Raw genomic sequence first — 17,221 nt, forward strand, 5'->3', positions numbered from 1 at the left:
GTGTGTAGGAGGCAGCTGATCTATGTTTCTCTCTCATCGATGTTTCTAATTCTTTCTCTATCCCCCTCTCTGTGAAAAATCAATAAAATATATTTAAAAAATAAATAAAAATAAATAAAAAATAAAAAAGTCTTGATCTCCCCACCCTCCTAAGAAGCACAAAAGTGGCATGGATAATGGAAAGTAAGACCCTCCCCCCCCCAAAAAAAAAATTACTAGAGCACAGAATCATTATTTATCTGAAATCCCAGATCTTTTGCTCCCCCCTTTTGGGCAAAGGGTTCTCTCCATTAGCTGTAAGTCCTTCAGAGTATTGTCTGCAAATTGGGATCCTGGAGATTATGGAGGAGGGAACCAATGAATGTATGTGGTGCCTGGCACAGAATTGGTGCCAGTGAATCGTAGCTGCTATTATTAAACTGAATGCATATATAAAAGGCAGGCAGACAGCAGGCTGGAAATACTGGAAGTGAAGTCTTAAGTGCACAAAGGGTGATATTGTGTGTGTTCATTTCTGCTACTCTCTTCCACTGGAGTCATAAGAGGAAATGGACTCAGGATAGTGGGCGGGATTTATTGGTTAGAAGAAGGAACTTCTTTAAAACCAGGTTTTTAAAGCTGAGTAAATAACAGGGAAATTGTGGAATCTGCTTCTCTGTATACCTTTACAAATGGATGCCAAGAGGCCTGAGACTCAAAGTGTATAGCAGAGTTTGTTTTTCCTAATCATTTTCATTGCAGGTGAATTTAGAAGCAAAATAGTACAGTAATTAAAAGTGTGGAATTTGGAATCAGACAAAATTGGGTTCAAATCTTGCCTTTACTATTACTAGTTGTATGATTTTCGTGAAATTATTTGTCCTCTTTTTGTTTCATTTTCCTCATCTGTAAAGAGTATGATGATAGTACCTACTTCGTAGAGTTGGTATGAGAATTAAATGAGATAATACACATAAAGTACTTATGCATATTATTAGTATTGCGCAAAGAACATAGTAAGCCCCAAATAAATGTTAACTGCTATTAACAATCATTACAATGGTAATAATAATATGAGCACTTGGGGTGCCTTAAAGGGTTACAGAAGAATAACTTACCGCCTGAGGTGCCTGTAGAGGGGTGATTGTTACCATGACTTTCTGTGCTGGTTGTAGGTTTATGAGCAGTGAAATCTTTTTTCAGCATCAGCTTCACAGAGGCAGCTCCTGCTGCCTGAGTGGGAGGTGAAGCTGGAGCAAGGCAGGTCCCTGAGCCATCAGCTTGTGTGAGGATGTGGGGGCTCAAGAACAGTGTTTATGCCCTAGCCCATTTGGCTTAGTGGATAGAGCATTGGCTCTCAGACTGAAGGGTCCTGGATTTGATTCTAGTCCAGGGTTTAATTCTGGTCTAGGACTCGTACCTTGGTTGCCGGTTGTAGGCTGTGGTTTTAGGCTCTATCATGATCCTCCGCCCTAGCCCTGTCAGGGTGGGTGGGAGGCACTCAATCAATTTATTTCTCTCACATCCATGTTACTCTTTCTCTGTCTCTCCCCTTCCCTTCCACTCTCTAAAAATCAATGGAAAAATATCCTTGGGTGAGGATTAACAACAACAAAAAAGAACAGTGTTTAATGTTTAAAAAATCATCATGACTGAGATAATGGTTGACTCTTCCATAAATGTGCACCCTGATTGACTTAGGTCAGGATTTAGATTTCTGGGTTCCATTGTTTTAGGTCTTTATGAGCATTTCAGCATCATCCATTTTCTGGGCCGCTTTTCATTTAGTCCTATCTCCTTTATTTTTTTATTTAAAAATATTTTTATTGGTTTCAGAGAGGGAGAGAGATAGAAACATCAATAATGAGAGAGAACCATTGATCAGCAGCCTCTTGCACACCCCTACTGGAATTGAGCCGGAAACCTGGGCATATGCCCTTGACCAGAATCGAACCCCAGACCCTTCAGTCCTCAAGCCCAACTCTATCCTCTGAGCCAAACTGTCTAGGGCTAGTCCTATCTTCTTTAAATGTCTGTCTCTCAGTATGTTTCAAAATGTACTGTATGAAGGTCCAGAGTTATGATATCTGTGTAATTCTGTCTACTATACTGTTTCCAACATCCGTCACATATATAGGTAGAGTGCCAATAAAGCTTTTTTTAAAAATATTTTTTTATTGGTTTCAGAGAGGAAGGGAGAGAGAGAGAGAGAGAGAGAGAAATATCAGTGATGAGAGAGAATCACTAATCGGTTGCCTCCTGCACACCCCCTCCTGAGGATCGAGCCCACAGCTGGGCATGTGCCCTTGACTAGAATCGAACCTGGGACCTTCGGTCTGCAGGCTGATGTTCTAGCACTGAACCAAACCAGCAAGGGCTCGATAAAGCTTTTTGATAATGAAAAGATTTTTTTTTTGAGAGAGAGATACGTTGTTTCACTTTTTTATGTACTTATTGGTTGATTTTTATATGTACCCTGACCAGGGATTGAACCCACAACCTTGGCGTATGGGGACCCTGTTCTAATCCAGTGGTCACTAACCTTTCAGACCTCACGGACCACCAGTGGTCTGCGGACCACCGATTGGTGACCATTGCTCTAATCAACTGGGCTACCTAGCCAGCCCCCCCCCCCACATTTAAAAATATATGTTTTTATTGATTTCAGAGAGGAAGGGAGAGGGAGAGAGAGATAGAAATATCAATGATGAGAGAGAATCATTGATTGGCTGCCTATTGCACACACCCCACCAGGGACTGAGCCCACAACCCAGCCATGTGCCCTGACTGGGAATTGAACTGTGACCTCCTGGTTTATAGGTGGACACTCAACCACTGAGCCACACTGGCCCCTCCTCCCCCACATTTTTTTAAAGCAATCGAAGGTTACCTTATGTAAAATCTTATTTGAAGTCTGATACATAAAATGGGTAAAAGTAGAGCTGTTCTGGTGGTGGTGGAGAGTTAGGAGCATACTTAGAGCCTCTTATATGGTTTCTCCCTCCAGGCAGCCTCTGAATCCCATCCATGGAATCCTAGGGATCTAAGAAGAAAGAAACCACTTCTTCACTTTGTCAGATACATGAAAAGGATTGGGGATTACCTAAAGAATAATGTCTTCCTCAACCTCACAGATGTTTTGCCACCATCAGTAGTACTGTGCTTTTCAACAACAAGCATGTTAAGTCATTAGCTACAGATTGTAGTGCTAGGTGCTGGAAAGATGAAACATGAGTAAGGTATGGTCCCTGCTGGCAAGAGGCTCATAGTCTACTGAAGTATTTCCCAAACTTTTTTCCATCATGGCATACACAGAAGATGGTAATGGTGAGACAGACATAGCTGCTTGCAACCTGAGATGGCTAGCCCAAGGGCTCTAGCCGCTTGAAGCCCTGCCTAGCCATGTAGTACTGATGGGATCAGTAGCTCCAGCTGCCCTGTAAAGACATTATCTGGGAAGTTTCAGCTCTGAAGAATGAAACAGACAAAAATGTGAATAAAACACACTGTGGTAAGTCCTAGAGTAGAAGTGTGTTTGGTGATAAGGGATCACAAACAGCTTTTATTTCCCAAGGTAGTCAGTTCCCTATCTTCTGTGTCCTTAGGGTGCTCTAATGGTTGGCCTTCTCCAAATCCTGTCTTCCTGTTTCATCTGTTTGCTGGCTGCTCCATCTTGACCTGTGCTTTGGGACCAGATTGGGGGCACAGATTTATTGGGACTTTAGGCTGACTACTTGTGGAATTTCTGTGATTTTGTAACTAGGAAAGTATAGCGTTCTCAATATTCAAAGTTGTCGATGTGGGCGTTAGAGCAGCCATAGAATGTCAGGAAATGGAGCAATTGTAAGCTCATTAGATTTTAAGAATAGGGCAAACTGAAAGGTTTGGTTAGAGAGCAGTACCACAGAATGTTCCAAAGAAACAAATTTTGAGTTTAGTTTTTTGTTTTTTAATCTGGTCACTGTTTTATTTGGGTAGGCCGTGTATTCGGAAACAGACCTGATTCTCTGTTTTGACTCACTTGCTGAGTATTGTCTATGGGAAAAACCAGAGCCTTCCCAAGGTCTCTATCAGACATGGTGATTTAGGATGCTTTTTTGCTCATAGTGTGGCCTTCTTCAGGTTATCCTATACTTACTAGGGTTGTTTTCTTTGACTAGAAGGTGAATAGCCTGAGCCTAAACACTGCTAATTGAGTTAAGTGGAACCTAGGAAGCTAGATATGTTTTAATTTATAACAAGGTCATCCTTGATTGCTCAGTAGCTAAATTCAATAGGTATGTTTCAGGCCTTATCTTAATTTGACCATTCTGTTTCTTTTATTTTTTATTGATTTCAGAGAGGAAGGGAGAGAGAGAGAGATAGAAACATCAGTGATGAGAGAGAAGCATTGATTGGCTGTCTTCTGCACGCCCCACACTGGGGATCAAGCCCGAAACCCCTGGCACATGCCCTGGCCGGAATTGAACCGTGACCTCCTGGTTCATAGGTCAACACTCAACCACTGAGCCAAGACAGCCGGGCTTACTTTGACCTTTCTAAAGCCTTTGACCTTCCTTCCTTTCTTTATTTTATTTATTATTATTATTATTTTAAATTGATTTCTGACAGGAAGGGAGAGGGAGAGATAGATTGGAACATAAATGATGGGAGAGAATTATTGATTGGTTGCCTCCTGCACGCTCCACACTGGGGATGGAATCCGTAACCCAGGCATGTGCCCTTGGCTCGAATCGAACCTGGGACCCTTCAGTCCGCAGGCCGACACTCTATCCACTGAACCAAACCAGCTAGGGCCTTCCTTTTTTAAATGTTCTTTCCTGATTGATGTCTATGATGTCTTACTCTCTAGATTTTCTTTCTACTCCTCAAGTTTCTTCTTACTCTCTTTCCTGCCCACTGCTTTAAAATATTTTTTTAATTGATTTTAGAGAGAGAGGAAAGGGGTGGGGGTAGAGAGAGACAGACAGACAGACAGACATAGATCAGCCTCCTCCTGCACATCCCCTACTGGGGATTGAGCCCCAAACCTAGGCATGTGCCCTGACTAGGAATTGAACTGGTGACCTCTCAGTGCATGGGACTACACTCAATCAACTGAGCCACACTGGCCAGGTCTGCCTACTGCTTTAAATGTTGATGTGCCCCAGATTTCTGTCTTTGGCCTTTTCTCCTGCCCCACTGTATACATTCTCCCTAGATCAGTGATGGCGAACCTTTTGAGCTCGTGTCAGCATTTTGAAAAACCCTAACTTAACTCTGGTGCCGTGTCACATATAGAAATTTTTTGATATTTGCAACCATAGTAAAACAAAGACTTATATTTTTGATATTTATTTTATATATTTAAATGCCATTTAACAAAGAAAAATCAACCAAAAAAATGAGTTCGCGTGTCACCTCTGACACGCGTGTCAGAGGTTCGCCATCACTGCCCTAGATATATCAGTTAGGATATATCAGTTGTCAAAAGACAGAAAACACACCTTCAGCTCAAACAATAAGAGGATTTATTACAGCATACAACAAGAAGTCTAGATGCACATATGTGGTATCACTATATGAGATATCTAAAAGAGTCAAATTTATAGAGACAAAGTACAATAGTGGTTGCCAGAGATGGCGGGAGGGGTGGCGTGGAAGAGGGGAATGGGAGTTACTGTTTAAAAGTATAGAGTTTCTGCCCTGACCGGCTTGGCTCAGTGGATAGAGCGTCAGCCTGCAGACTCAAGGGTCCCAGGTTCGATTCTGGTCAAGGGCATGTACCTTGGTTGCGGGCGCATCCCCAGTGGGGGGTGTGCAGGAGGCAGCTGATCAATGTTTCTCTCTCATTGATGTTTCTAACTCTCTATCCCTCTCTCTTCCTCTCTGTAAAAAATCAATAAAATATATTTTAAAAAAATAAAATAAAAAATAAAAGTATAGAGTTTCTGTTTGAGAAGATGAAAAAGTTCTGGGGATAGATGGTGGTGATGGTTGCACAACAATGCAAATGTACTTAATGCCACTGAATTGTGCACTTAAAAATGGTTTAGCCCTGGCTGGTTTGGCTCAGTGGGTAGAGTGTTGGCCTGCGGACTTGGGGCGGGGGGATGGTCCCCGGTTCGATTCTAGTCGGGGGCACATGCCTGGATTGTGGGCTCGGTCCCTAGTGGGGGGTGTGTGGAAGGCAGCCGACCCATGATTCTCTCTCATCATTGATGTTTCTATCTCTCTTTCTGTCTCCCTTCCTCTCTGAAATCAATAAAAAAATATATTTTTAAAAATGGTTTAAGTAGTGCCCTAGCCAGATGGCTCAGTTGATTGGAGCCTTGTCGCATACACCAAAAGGGTTTGATTCCCGGTCTCCTAGGACACATACCTAGGTTGCAGGTTTGATCTCCAGTCAGGGTCATGTATTAGAGGCAACCAATCGGTTGATGTTTCTCTCTCACATTGTTGTTCCTCTCGCTTTCCCCCTTCCTCTCTCTAAAATCAGTAAAAACATATTCTGGGGTGAGGATTAACAAAATGGTTTAAGTGGTAAATTTTGTTATGTGTATTTTTTACCACACACACAGAAAAAGTCATCTAGGGATAGAGCACTTTCTTGGTTTTTTTGGTTTGTTTTTAATCCACCAGCTTGACAATGTTTTTAGGACCCAAGTTTTCTCAATTTTTCTCCTCTGACATTGTAGAGTTCTTTTGTCTGTCTCTTTCCGGTCTCAAGATTACTCCAGCATCTCTTCCTTCTATATCAGTATCCAAAGGCTGAACAAGAGAACATGGCTATGTGTCCTTTTTTAAGATTGTGGAAAACTTTCCCAGATGCTCCCAGCAGACTTTTCTCACATCTTTTTTTTTTTTTTCCTTGAACTTCTACTTTTCTCACATCTTATTGGCTAGAATTAAGACAGGACCATTCATGACTCATTCACCGGCAAAGGAAAGGGAATTCCAACATCCCTTAGGCCAGTGGTCGGCAAACCTCGGCTCTCGAGCCACATGTGGCTCTTTGGCCCCTTGAGTGTGGCTCTTACACAAAATACCACGTGCGGACGCGCACGTACAGTGTGATTGAAACTTCGTGGCCCACGCGCAGAAGTCGGTTTTCGGAAAGGAGATAGACGAAACAAGTATACAAGACGAGTGTGGATGGGAGAGTTGGAAGGGGTCAACCTCAGCAAACGTACCTCAATCAGATTGAGGACGTTTTTAGCAGAGGCTAGCTTAGGAGTACCCTAATTAAGTTAATAAGAATGTACCTACCTATATAGTTTAAGTTTAAAAAATTTGGCTCTCAAAAGAAATTTCAATCGATGTACTGTTGATATTTGGCTCTGTTGACTAATGAGTTTGCCGACCACTGCCTTAGGCTGATCAGTTTTCATACCCTAGGGCTTGGGAAGGGTATCTCATACCCCATACTCCGCTACACCAGCACCTGAACAAATTAGGGATTCTGTTAGAAGAAAGAAGGTAAAGAATGGCTTTTGGGTAGGCAGCCATCCTGGATCATCCATCGTCTTGGTTCCTCTATGGCTTAATTTACCATCAGTGCAGGTGATTCCTAATTACCCAGTCCAGGCTTTTCTGTTGCACTTCATACCATAGCACCACAAAATCAACGTTTAATCCAAAAATAAATATTTTTACTCTCAGATCTGTTCCTCTTGTTACTTCCTGTCTAAAGAAATGCCACTGAATCATCTTTGACTTTTCTTCTCTTCCTTCCCATGTTTAATCAGTCATTAAATCTTGTGGGTTCCACTGTTTTGATGCTTCCAATCTGTCCTCTCTAGTTAAGAACTTTTGATTTCTCATCTATATTATTGTACATCCCTAGTGTTCTCTCTGCCTCTAGTCTTTCCCTTCTCAATTTATTCCCTAAACTGGTGCCAGAATGATGTTTCTAAAGCACATATCTGATCATGTTACTCAATATGGCCTTTAAGGCCCTTTATGATCTAGCCCTTGCTTATCTCTCCATCCTCATCACTTTACTCACCATGCTGCATCCAAATGAACTACCTCCCATTTGCACCTGGTTTTTGCTAATAAAAACTGCCATCTTTAACACGTCTTTTTAAAAAATATATTTTTTAAAGATTTAAAAAATTGATTTCTAGAGAGAGAGGAAGGGAGAGAGAGAGAGAGAGAGAGAGAAACATTGATGTGAGAGCAGAACATCCATCAGCTGTCTTCTGGACGCCTCCTATCCGGGGATCAAGCCTGCAACGCAGCATGTACCCTGACTTGGAATGAAACCAGCAACCTTTTTGATGGATGCCCAGTCAACTGAGCCACACTGGCCAGGGCCTAACTCACGTCTTTATGCCTTTGCAAATGGCTGTTCCTTCTGCCCCATTCCCTCTTCTCTATTGTCTGATTATTTCCTACTTTTCCTTCAGGAGTCAGCTCAGGTGTGACCCGAGTATCACGTCTATAAATTGTCCTTTACTCCCAGGTCTTTGTTTGTTTGTATTTGTTCATCCTAACCTGAGAATATTTTTTTCATTGATTTTTAGAGAGAGAGAAAGAGAGGAAGAGAGGGGGAGGGGGGACAGAAAGAGTGAGAGAGAGAAACATCAATGTGAAAGAGATACATTGATTGGTTGCCTCCTGCATGCACCCTGATCAGGGATCGACCTGCAACCCAGGTATGTGCCCTGGATTGTGAATCGAACCTGTGACCCTTTGGAGTGCTGGCTGACGCTCTAACCACTGAAACCACCGGCTAAGGCTACTTCCTGATCTTTTTTCTTTTTAAAAAAAATATATTTTTATTGATTTCAGAGGGGAAGGGAGAGAGAGAGAGAAAGAAACATCAATGATGAGAGAGAATCATTGATCGATCGGCTGCCTCCTGCACGCCTCCTACTGGGAATCGAGCCTACAACCTGGGCATGTGTCCTTGACCAGAATTAAACCCGAGACCATTTAGTCCGCAGGCCAACACTATTCAGTGAGCCAAACCAACCAGGGCCTACCTCCCAGTCTTGATTAACTGCTCCACCTTTTCCCATAATACTGTGAGCTTATCCCACTCTTATCCTCGCACTGTTTTGTAATCCTCTGTTCACTAGTTTTTCTCCCCCAAAGACTGAGTTTCGTGAAGGGAGAAACGGTCTTCATCTCTGTATCCCTAGTTCAGTGTACTCAATAAATGTTTAATGAATGGATGGAAGCTGACATCAGAAGCTATTTCTTGGCTTTGGGAACTCTTTGAGTCCAATAGAAGACATTGAGATACTAATCTAAGAGTCCTTATGTGCTGATTATAGTGCTCTTGAGACAAAAACTTGGAAAGTTTACAGAGGTCAGTCACAAGCCAGCTGCACTAAGGAAACTAAATACAGGCAGACCCTGCTTTTGTTTACTTTAATTTTATTGGTCTGCTTCATTGGCTGTACTAAAAATAGCATCTCTTTTAGTGATATCTCAATTCGAAAATTATCTGGGAACAAAGCTGCTTTTTAGTGTACCCTGCCTGGCAGCAGAGGGTTTGGGAGAGACTGGTCTTCCTTCCCCTGAACTCATGCAGCCTGAAGAGGAAGTGGTGCCAGATCAGGAATCTTCTCAGAGGTGTCTCAAAATACATGCCTGAGCCAGGTACTGGAGCCAGGCAGGGGTGGGTGCATGTCAGGTTGAGCTGTGACTCTCAAAATCACCTGGAGAGTGAGGCAGGCATGTTCTCGCAACACACATAAGTCAAGGTGATGAGCAGCAGCCAGTTACAGCAACAACCTGCCTCTCCTGGTGGGGGAGGAGGCTTGGAATTGAGGACAGTGGTTGGTCCTCAGTGAGGACATCCTCAGATGAAGCTTAAATCAGCCAATGCACTTAATTGAACTCCTGCAATGTCCCACACAGATTGTACTGGAACACGTTTTTAGAGCTATTGTTATTTTTATCGCTGATAACAAAGTTTGTGGCTATAAAGTAGAATGTGGAGATAGCCTCTTTGTTAATAGAGATGTTACTGTATCCATTTTTCATCTTAAGCCACTCACCTTCAGTTTTTACTGCTGATTTCTGGTTTGCACCAGCACGGAACCCTGGCATTTTGCCTGCTCACACAGGAGTACCATCTGTGGTAAGAGAGAGTAACTATAGGCTATACAGTATGCAAGGAAACAATCCCTGTGTACTGTAGGGTTTTTTGTTTTGTTTTAGCCATTCTGCTTCCCAGAGCTTTTTCTAGAAATGCTTTATGGTGAAAGTGAGAATTGGCATTAGAGCTAAATATTCATGTTCATACCACAAAGCTGAAAGTTACTACCATCGTGCTGGTAGGAGTAACATGCTTTCTTGCTGGTAATATGCAGGGACAGAGAAAACCAAGACAAGAAAGCCAACACCCACTTTGGAATGTTCCTCTGAATCAAGCTCCTGATTATATTAAAGAGGAGTCATACTATCCATTAATTTCAAGGCCCTGGGCTGCCCCAGGGGACACATGGTAACTACTTGGATATTTTATCAGTCATCCATCAGCCCCATTGCACATTAAATGGCAAGAGAAAAGCCCACCGATTTTAGTCTTCTAGTCCTCTCTGGTGTTTTCAAACCAGTCCCTGGGTCAGATAAGTGTGAAAAATGACCAAGAATCGACAGTATATCTAAGCAACCATCTGTGCATTACCTAGAGATATCAAGTACAGCTAGAACAGAAGAAATGATGTAAGGACATCCTCACATTAGGCAGTGTGCATTTGATTGAACTCTTAATTTAATTTATTTTTATTGTCTAAAGTTTTACATATGTCTCCTTTTTCCCCACTTGACCCCCCTCCCTTGATTGAACTCTTAGAGTGGGTTTGGCACTGGGGGTAAGAACAGATACAGAATAAATAAAATGTATAGTCCTTGCCTCTAGAGAGTACACAGTTAAGTTGGGGAGATGGTCAGTGTCCAGACTTGCAAAAGAAGAAGAAAGCTCCACAAGGTGGTAAGTGCCACATGAATGGTTCAGAAATTCAGGGGCCTTGTGGTGTGCCAGGACACAGAAATAAGTGTAACATTGGGGTCAGCTTCTGAGCCAAGACTTAGCTCAGCAAAGAAGTAAACCAAAGGACAGTGTAGGCTTGTTCTGAGGCAACAGGTATTTTTCAGCCACTGCTGTACTCACGGTTGGTAATCATTTAATCAGCAGTAGTTCCAGTCATGAAGGACAGCAAGGTAAATGTATGGTATAAATTCAGTTCAGAAATTGAGCCAAACCCTATTACCTAACCTTTAAAGCAAAGAATCATTTGAAACCGAAGGAAAGGCTACCTAAGCAGGAGACAAGATGAAAACTAGGAAAACTTGGGGAAGGTTTAAATTTCTGCAAGTGATGGTAGCCGAACCAACAGTCTGTCTACCACCGATTGCCAAAGATGGGATCTGATCTTATTAAGCTAGGTAGATGTTCCCATCTGTCTCGGGGATCCTTAGGAATCTGTCTGGTCAGCCTGGGTGTTTTGAGGCAGGATGGCCAGTGGGTGACTTGGCTGAAGTTGAGCCCGAAGGTTGAGCCAGGTACTCTCCCTGGGTTGTGAGCCCTCTGGGTCGAGGGCAGGGTTCATCTGGGGAACCTACCGAGACCACCACGCCTGGCTCATTAGTGGATGTCTGGGGAGGCCTTTGAAGATGAAACATCCCATAAGCACTCATTGTTTCGGTTTTTTGGACAAACTAGTACTTTGGTCTCCAGGGGCTATTGTTCTGGCCCCTTTGTGTGTTCTGGAATTTGCTACAAACTGAGGGAAATAGGAAAAAAAAACACTGAAATAGTTTTTGAAAAAAACAACTAAACTCCCACCAAACCTCCAGACTTTAGCTTGTAAATAGGATTCCTCCTCATCCACTTTTCACATTCTTGGGTTTGGGTGCACTCTGTCTTGACCTGTTCCTTTGCCTGCTGGGTGTGTGTGTGTGTGTGTGTGTGTGTACTTCTGGTTACCAGACCAGCAGCAGCCGGCATATGGTGATAGCTGAATAAGCTGATGCTGATGCATATCTCCCCCAGGCACAAGAACTGGCTGGCAGGCTCGATTCTGAACTCCCATTTCATTGTTTTAAAGATGCATTTCTGTGGCTGTCCTGTGTCACAGAGAAGGGAGGGAATATGAGAGGGAATAAATGACTCTATGATCTGTTGGGGGCAATGATTGGGGTTGGCATTTTGTACCTTTTTAATGGTTCTTCATTTTTTTAGCAGGTGTTTGTTAAGAACCTACTATGTGCTAGACATAAGCATCTGATCTTAGTAAGCTGCTAGTGAGGTCAAAACAGAACCTGGAAGTTAATTCAGTTATTTATCTGCTATGTGCCAGGTGCTATTCAAGGTACAGGAACACAGCAGTGAACAGAATAGATAAGGAGCTGACATTATTGTAGGAGGAGAAAAACAATAGAACAAGAAACAAATATGTGATGTGTCAGATGGTAATAAATGCTGTGAAGGAAAGTGGGATAAATCGGGGGTGGGGGAGTGTGTGTGTCTTATAGGTGGTTATTGAAAGCCTCTTTGGTAAGGTGACATTTGAATAGATACCTGCTGGAAGGGAGAGAGTACTCCATGAAGTTGTCTAGGAGAGGAAGCATTTCAGGCAGAGTGAATAGCAACTACAAAGCTTTGAGGCAGGAAAGTGTTGGGGAATTGAAGTGGAGTAAGCAATGGGAAGAGTAGTGGATCTGATGAGAGAAGCAGGGGGAATGCAGATCATGCAGGACCTTGTAGGCCACGGTGTGGCTTTTGGTGTTACTGAAAGGGAGATATGAAGCCACGAGAGGGTTTTGAACAGAGAAGCAACAAGACCTGATTTTGGTTTTAAAATAGACTGAAGGGGGTTAAGGAAGAAAGCCTCATTGCTTTGTGACCATGTGGATCTGCTGACCTTGGATAGGCCATGGCAAGCCTAGGATTTACCTGGCTGAGGAACAAGAGGTAGTCTTCACACCCCACTTTCCAACTCAGAGTATACTGTTGTATGAAGGGCACCACTTTAACAGCCAGCATTTCAGAGTGGAAAGGATCAGACTCTTTTAGGCATGCTGCTGTCTTTTTTTCTTCATTAATTGTGATGTGTAGAGGAAGGGGGAATTGCAGAAATGTGAAGACAGAAGCAGTCTCTTGATTAGAACAGAGACATAAACCTTGGGAACCTGGCAAGCCTGAACCTTGTTGGGAGTCACCAAGAGCCACTCCTCATTCCACTCCCTGCTCTCCCACCCTTTCCAGAAGTGTCAGGGTAATGTTGGAGGGAGGGGCATTAATGATCTTGCAACACCTTGGAGTATAGTATACATTGTCAGGATGGAAGGGACTTTATTTATTTTTAAGATTTTTAAAAAATTGATTTTTAGAGAGAGAGGAAGGGAGAGGAAAAGAGAGAGAATCATTTATATGAGAGCAGAACATGATCGGCTGCTGCCCCCTACCAGAGATCAAGCTTGCAACCTGGGCATGTGCCCTGACTGGGAATTGAACCAGCATCCTTTTGATGCACAGGACAGTGCCCAACCAGCTGAGCCACACTGGCCAGGGTTGGAAGGGATTTTAGAAATAATCTATTTCAACACCCTTCCATTTACAGGTGAAATAACTCATCCAAAATCACATGTAGATTACTGGCAGAGCCGTGGTCATGGGTGTTCACTGCTTTGTCTCTGCTCCCAAAGGCTCAAGGTGTGTCTCAGTGAGCCTTAACCTTCATAGTCCCCTCAGGCTCTCAGTTTGTCATGAGTGGACTCCAGCTTTGACTTTGCAAATCCCATTTACGTGAAATTCTGACGAGCAGATGGTGGTAATGAGTTTACATTTCTTTGCCTAGGATCAAGTCCTCCATACCAGGGACCAGGTCAGAACCAGACTGCCACTGCCCCCACTTGGGCCCTACTGTCTTCAGAAAGCAGCTGCTGTGATCATGGGTAATATCTTTGGAAACCTTCTCAAGAGCCTGATTGGGAAGAAGGAGATGCGCATCCTGATGGTGGGCCTGGATGCTGCAGGAAAGACCACAATCCTATATAAGCTGAAACTGGGGGAGATCGTCACAACCATCCCCACCATTGGTAAGGACACAGCTTGGATGTAGGCTTTCATGCCAGCCGCTGAGCAGCCAGGCTGGGGCCTATCCATAGATTCCTCCACCTGGCCACCAGGCAAGTCCATGCAATGTGTGGGTTTCAGGGGAGGATGGTTATTTAGCTTACCAGCAGGTGCTGGGGCTGCTATTTGCCCACCTACCCTGGTCTTCTCTGATGCAGGAACTTCTGCAGCCTGGCACTCAGAAGTTGCCCTCAGGTACTGAGCTGGTTTGTTCTCTGTGTTGTTTAGAAGGCAGGTGAAGGGCTTTGATGTTCTTGCCAGAGGCCTGGAATTGCTTCAGTATAGAACCTCAGTGGCCCTGATCCTGGTTAGGAACTGCCTGTAGGAGGGAGAATATTTGGCTTATGGATGGGGCTCCCAATCATCATCTGTAGGTGGTTCTGCATTTGGGGCTCCAGGACTACAGATCACTTCTTTTTTCTTCACTCTGCCTCACAGGCCCCAGTTCTTAGCTGAGAAATACTCTGGTGGCCAATGTACCGGAATGGGGCTGAGTCATTTCTTTGTAGGAGGGAGAGCCGAACACTGAGAATGAGTGGGGAAGGTTGGCTCACATTACCCATGCGATATGAACCTCCTGATGGGCCCTCCTCATCCTCTTCCACTTCTTCCCTTAGTTTTTCTTTTTGGCCTTTAGGCTACAATGTCAAGGAACACCAGTTCTGAGGAAGCCTTAGCTTTCGTTTCCTTGCTGGGATCATGGCCACGGCTGGGAAAACAAATGAACCCAATGGGGCATCGTTTGCAGACCTGGTGTTTGGGGCCAACTGGCCATTACCTGTTTTTTTTTCCCCAAAGGGTTCAATGTGGAGACAGTGGAGTACAAGAACATCAGCTTCACAGTTTGGGATGTGGGTGGCCAGGACAAGATTCGGCCTCTCTGGAGACACTACTTCCAGAACACCCAAGGTATGGCATATGACTTGTCCAGGGACTGGCATGGGTTGGTTGGGTGTGAGCAAAGAGTGTGGCTGTCATTCTTGGCATGGGTAGTGAACCCTGGCCCTGCTGTAGCTCCTGTGGGTGGGAGAAGAGGAGTAAATGTTGCAAATATTTGGAAGATATAAGGAGGGTGTTGTCTTTTGGTGGTGGGGGAGGGGAATTCATCTGTCGTCTCTGTGCAGCCCATGCTCTGCCTCCCTAGGGTTGATATTTGTGGTCGACAGCAATGATCGGGAGCGAGTAAATGAGGCCCGGGAGGAGCTGATGAGGATGCTGGCAGAGGATGAGCTTCGGGATGCTGTGCTCCTTGTCTTTGCAAACAAACAGGTGAGATTTCTCCCCACCCCTGGGTTTGAGAGAGGGCAGCCTGGCTTCAGAAATTAAGGGCCTTGGAGCTCAATGTACAGGAAACCCTATGACTATGCTCTCAATTTTAGAAGTGTGGGAAATAGGATAAGTTGGCTTTTTATGCTCTTCTTGTCCCCCATCCTTGCTTTAATTAGCAACATTCTATCCTCGGGGATTGGTGTGGTAGATGCATCACCTCAAATTCCTCTTTCATCTTCCCTATTGTCTACTTCAGTGTAACTGCCCTCACTCCTAGGTCAGACAGACCTAGTTTCTTGGCCCAATCTGAATCACCTCTCCACTTCCCTACCATTCCAATATTTGGTTTCCACCAACCCAATGGAATGACCTCTGATATCTTGAATCTTGGGTTCTGGGATGACTAAGTGCAAATCAGCTTCTTAGGATCTTGTTCTGGGTCCCTAAAGTGGAGGAGGAGGAGGAGGAGAGGGTACCGGTAAAATGCTCGTTGGTTATGGGTGCTCTAGAAGCCTTTGAAAGATTCTGAGGCTTCTTTCTTTGTGTCTCCCTCATGCTCTAGGATTTGCCTAATGCTATGAATGCTGCTGAGATCACAGACAAGTTGGGCCTGCATTCCCTGCGTCATCGCAACTGGTATATTCAGGCCACCTGTGCCACCAGTGGGGACGGGCTGTACGAAGGCCTGGACTGGCTGGCCAATCAGCTCAAAAACAAGAAGTGAGAGCCAGGCAGCTCTATCTGACCACCCCCACCACCCCTAATATACCTACTGTCTCCCTGCCCAGCCCTACCCCTTCCTTCCCGTTGCCAGTGTGGCCAGGGCCCTGGGTATCATGTCCGCATGCCCAATAAGAGCCTTATCTCTCCTGCCTCCCCTTCTTTCCCCTGTCCATGACCAGTCCCCAGTTGCTGTCCTTATGATGAATCATTCCAATTTATCAGATTTAAAACAAAAACAAGGTTGTTATGGTTTCATGGGGTGCCTCCCCCGTCCTCTGAGGTTTGGGAAGTGGGGTGGGGTAGTCTCTCTGTTTGCTTCGTTTGGCTCTGGTTGCTGTGCTCTTGGCATCTGAGTCCCTTCCCTCTCCCTACAGGCCCCTCTCCTACCATTTTTTTCCTTCACTACCCTCTCCCTGTTCTACGTGGAAATGCACGGGCCTCTCTTTATGTGCGTGCATGTGTGCGCGTGTATATACATATATAAAGAGATACATATGTAGGGGCCAGGAAGAAGGGTAGAGCAGGTGGAGGACAGCTCAGGGCTTGCAGCCCACTCTAGCCTATCACCTGCCCCTCCCATGTTGGTGAGATAAAGGAAATAAGGTCAAGGGAAGGCTGCCCCAGTCTTACACTGATTCCTCTCTTCTCTGCAGGTAGGTTTTCCTGGATGATAGGACAGATGATGGATTTTCCACCACCATCTTCCTATTACCCCTTTCTTCACCCTGCTTAGGGCAGAAGGTGGCATTTATATCTAGATGACTGTTCCCAAGGAGATGCCATTCTGCTCTGCCTTGTTAGTGGGAAGGAGAGAGGAACCCACTCACTCTTATCACTCAGAGTGTTCAACTGATCCTCCCCCCTCATCCTTAGATCTGTTCCTCTCGAGCTTGAAGAGGGGGAGGGGGTGGAGATACAAAACCATGTTGTTTGTTTGAGACCCAGGGTACCTGGGGAGGGTCTCAGGTTTTCCATCTTCATCCTGTTGTTTTTATGAGGTGAGATGCATGGTTCGGTCCTATCCCTGCCTTCCCCTCCTCCTCGCCCCCCTTCCCCAATCTTCTGAATTTTGGGACTGGGTGGTTCACCTGTCCTTTGTCAGAAGTTTCCTCACTCTAGTGGTCCCAGGCTGGCTGGCTGGTTGATTGGGGAGTGGGGGTGGCAGAGCAGACC

General features: G+C 44.5%; 1 protein-coding gene across 3 annotated transcripts in view; it reads left to right on the forward strand.

Annotated features, from left to right (window-relative positions):
• The window catches only part of ARF3 (ADP-ribosylation factor 3), a 20,824-nt gene extending 4,540 nt beyond the window's left edge, over window positions 1-16,284 (forward strand). For 2 of the 3 annotated variants that reach the window (XM_005877350.2, XM_005877351.2), the window contains exons 2-5: window positions 13,779-14,019; window positions 14,855-14,965; window positions 15,201-15,325; window positions 15,888-16,284. In XM_005877350.2, the coding sequence (XP_005877412.1) occupies window positions 13,872-14,019; window positions 14,855-14,965; window positions 15,201-15,325; window positions 15,888-16,049 (546 nt within the window). In that variant the 5' untranslated portion in view covers window positions 13,779-13,871 and the 3' untranslated portion in view covers window positions 16,050-16,284. Of the gene's footprint in view, window positions 1-13,778; window positions 14,020-14,854; window positions 14,966-15,180; window positions 15,326-15,887 lie in introns of those variants that run through there. The other variant, XM_014548616.1, reaches the window with a different exon arrangement.
• Window positions 16,285-17,221: the final 937 nt, after the last annotated feature.

The sequence above is a fragment of the Myotis brandtii genome, unplaced genomic scaffold (genome assembly GCF_000412655.1).
Source record: "Myotis brandtii unplaced genomic scaffold, ASM41265v1 scaffold517, whole genome shotgun sequence".
Taxonomy (NCBI): domain Eukaryota; kingdom Metazoa; phylum Chordata; class Mammalia; order Chiroptera; family Vespertilionidae; genus Myotis; species Myotis brandtii.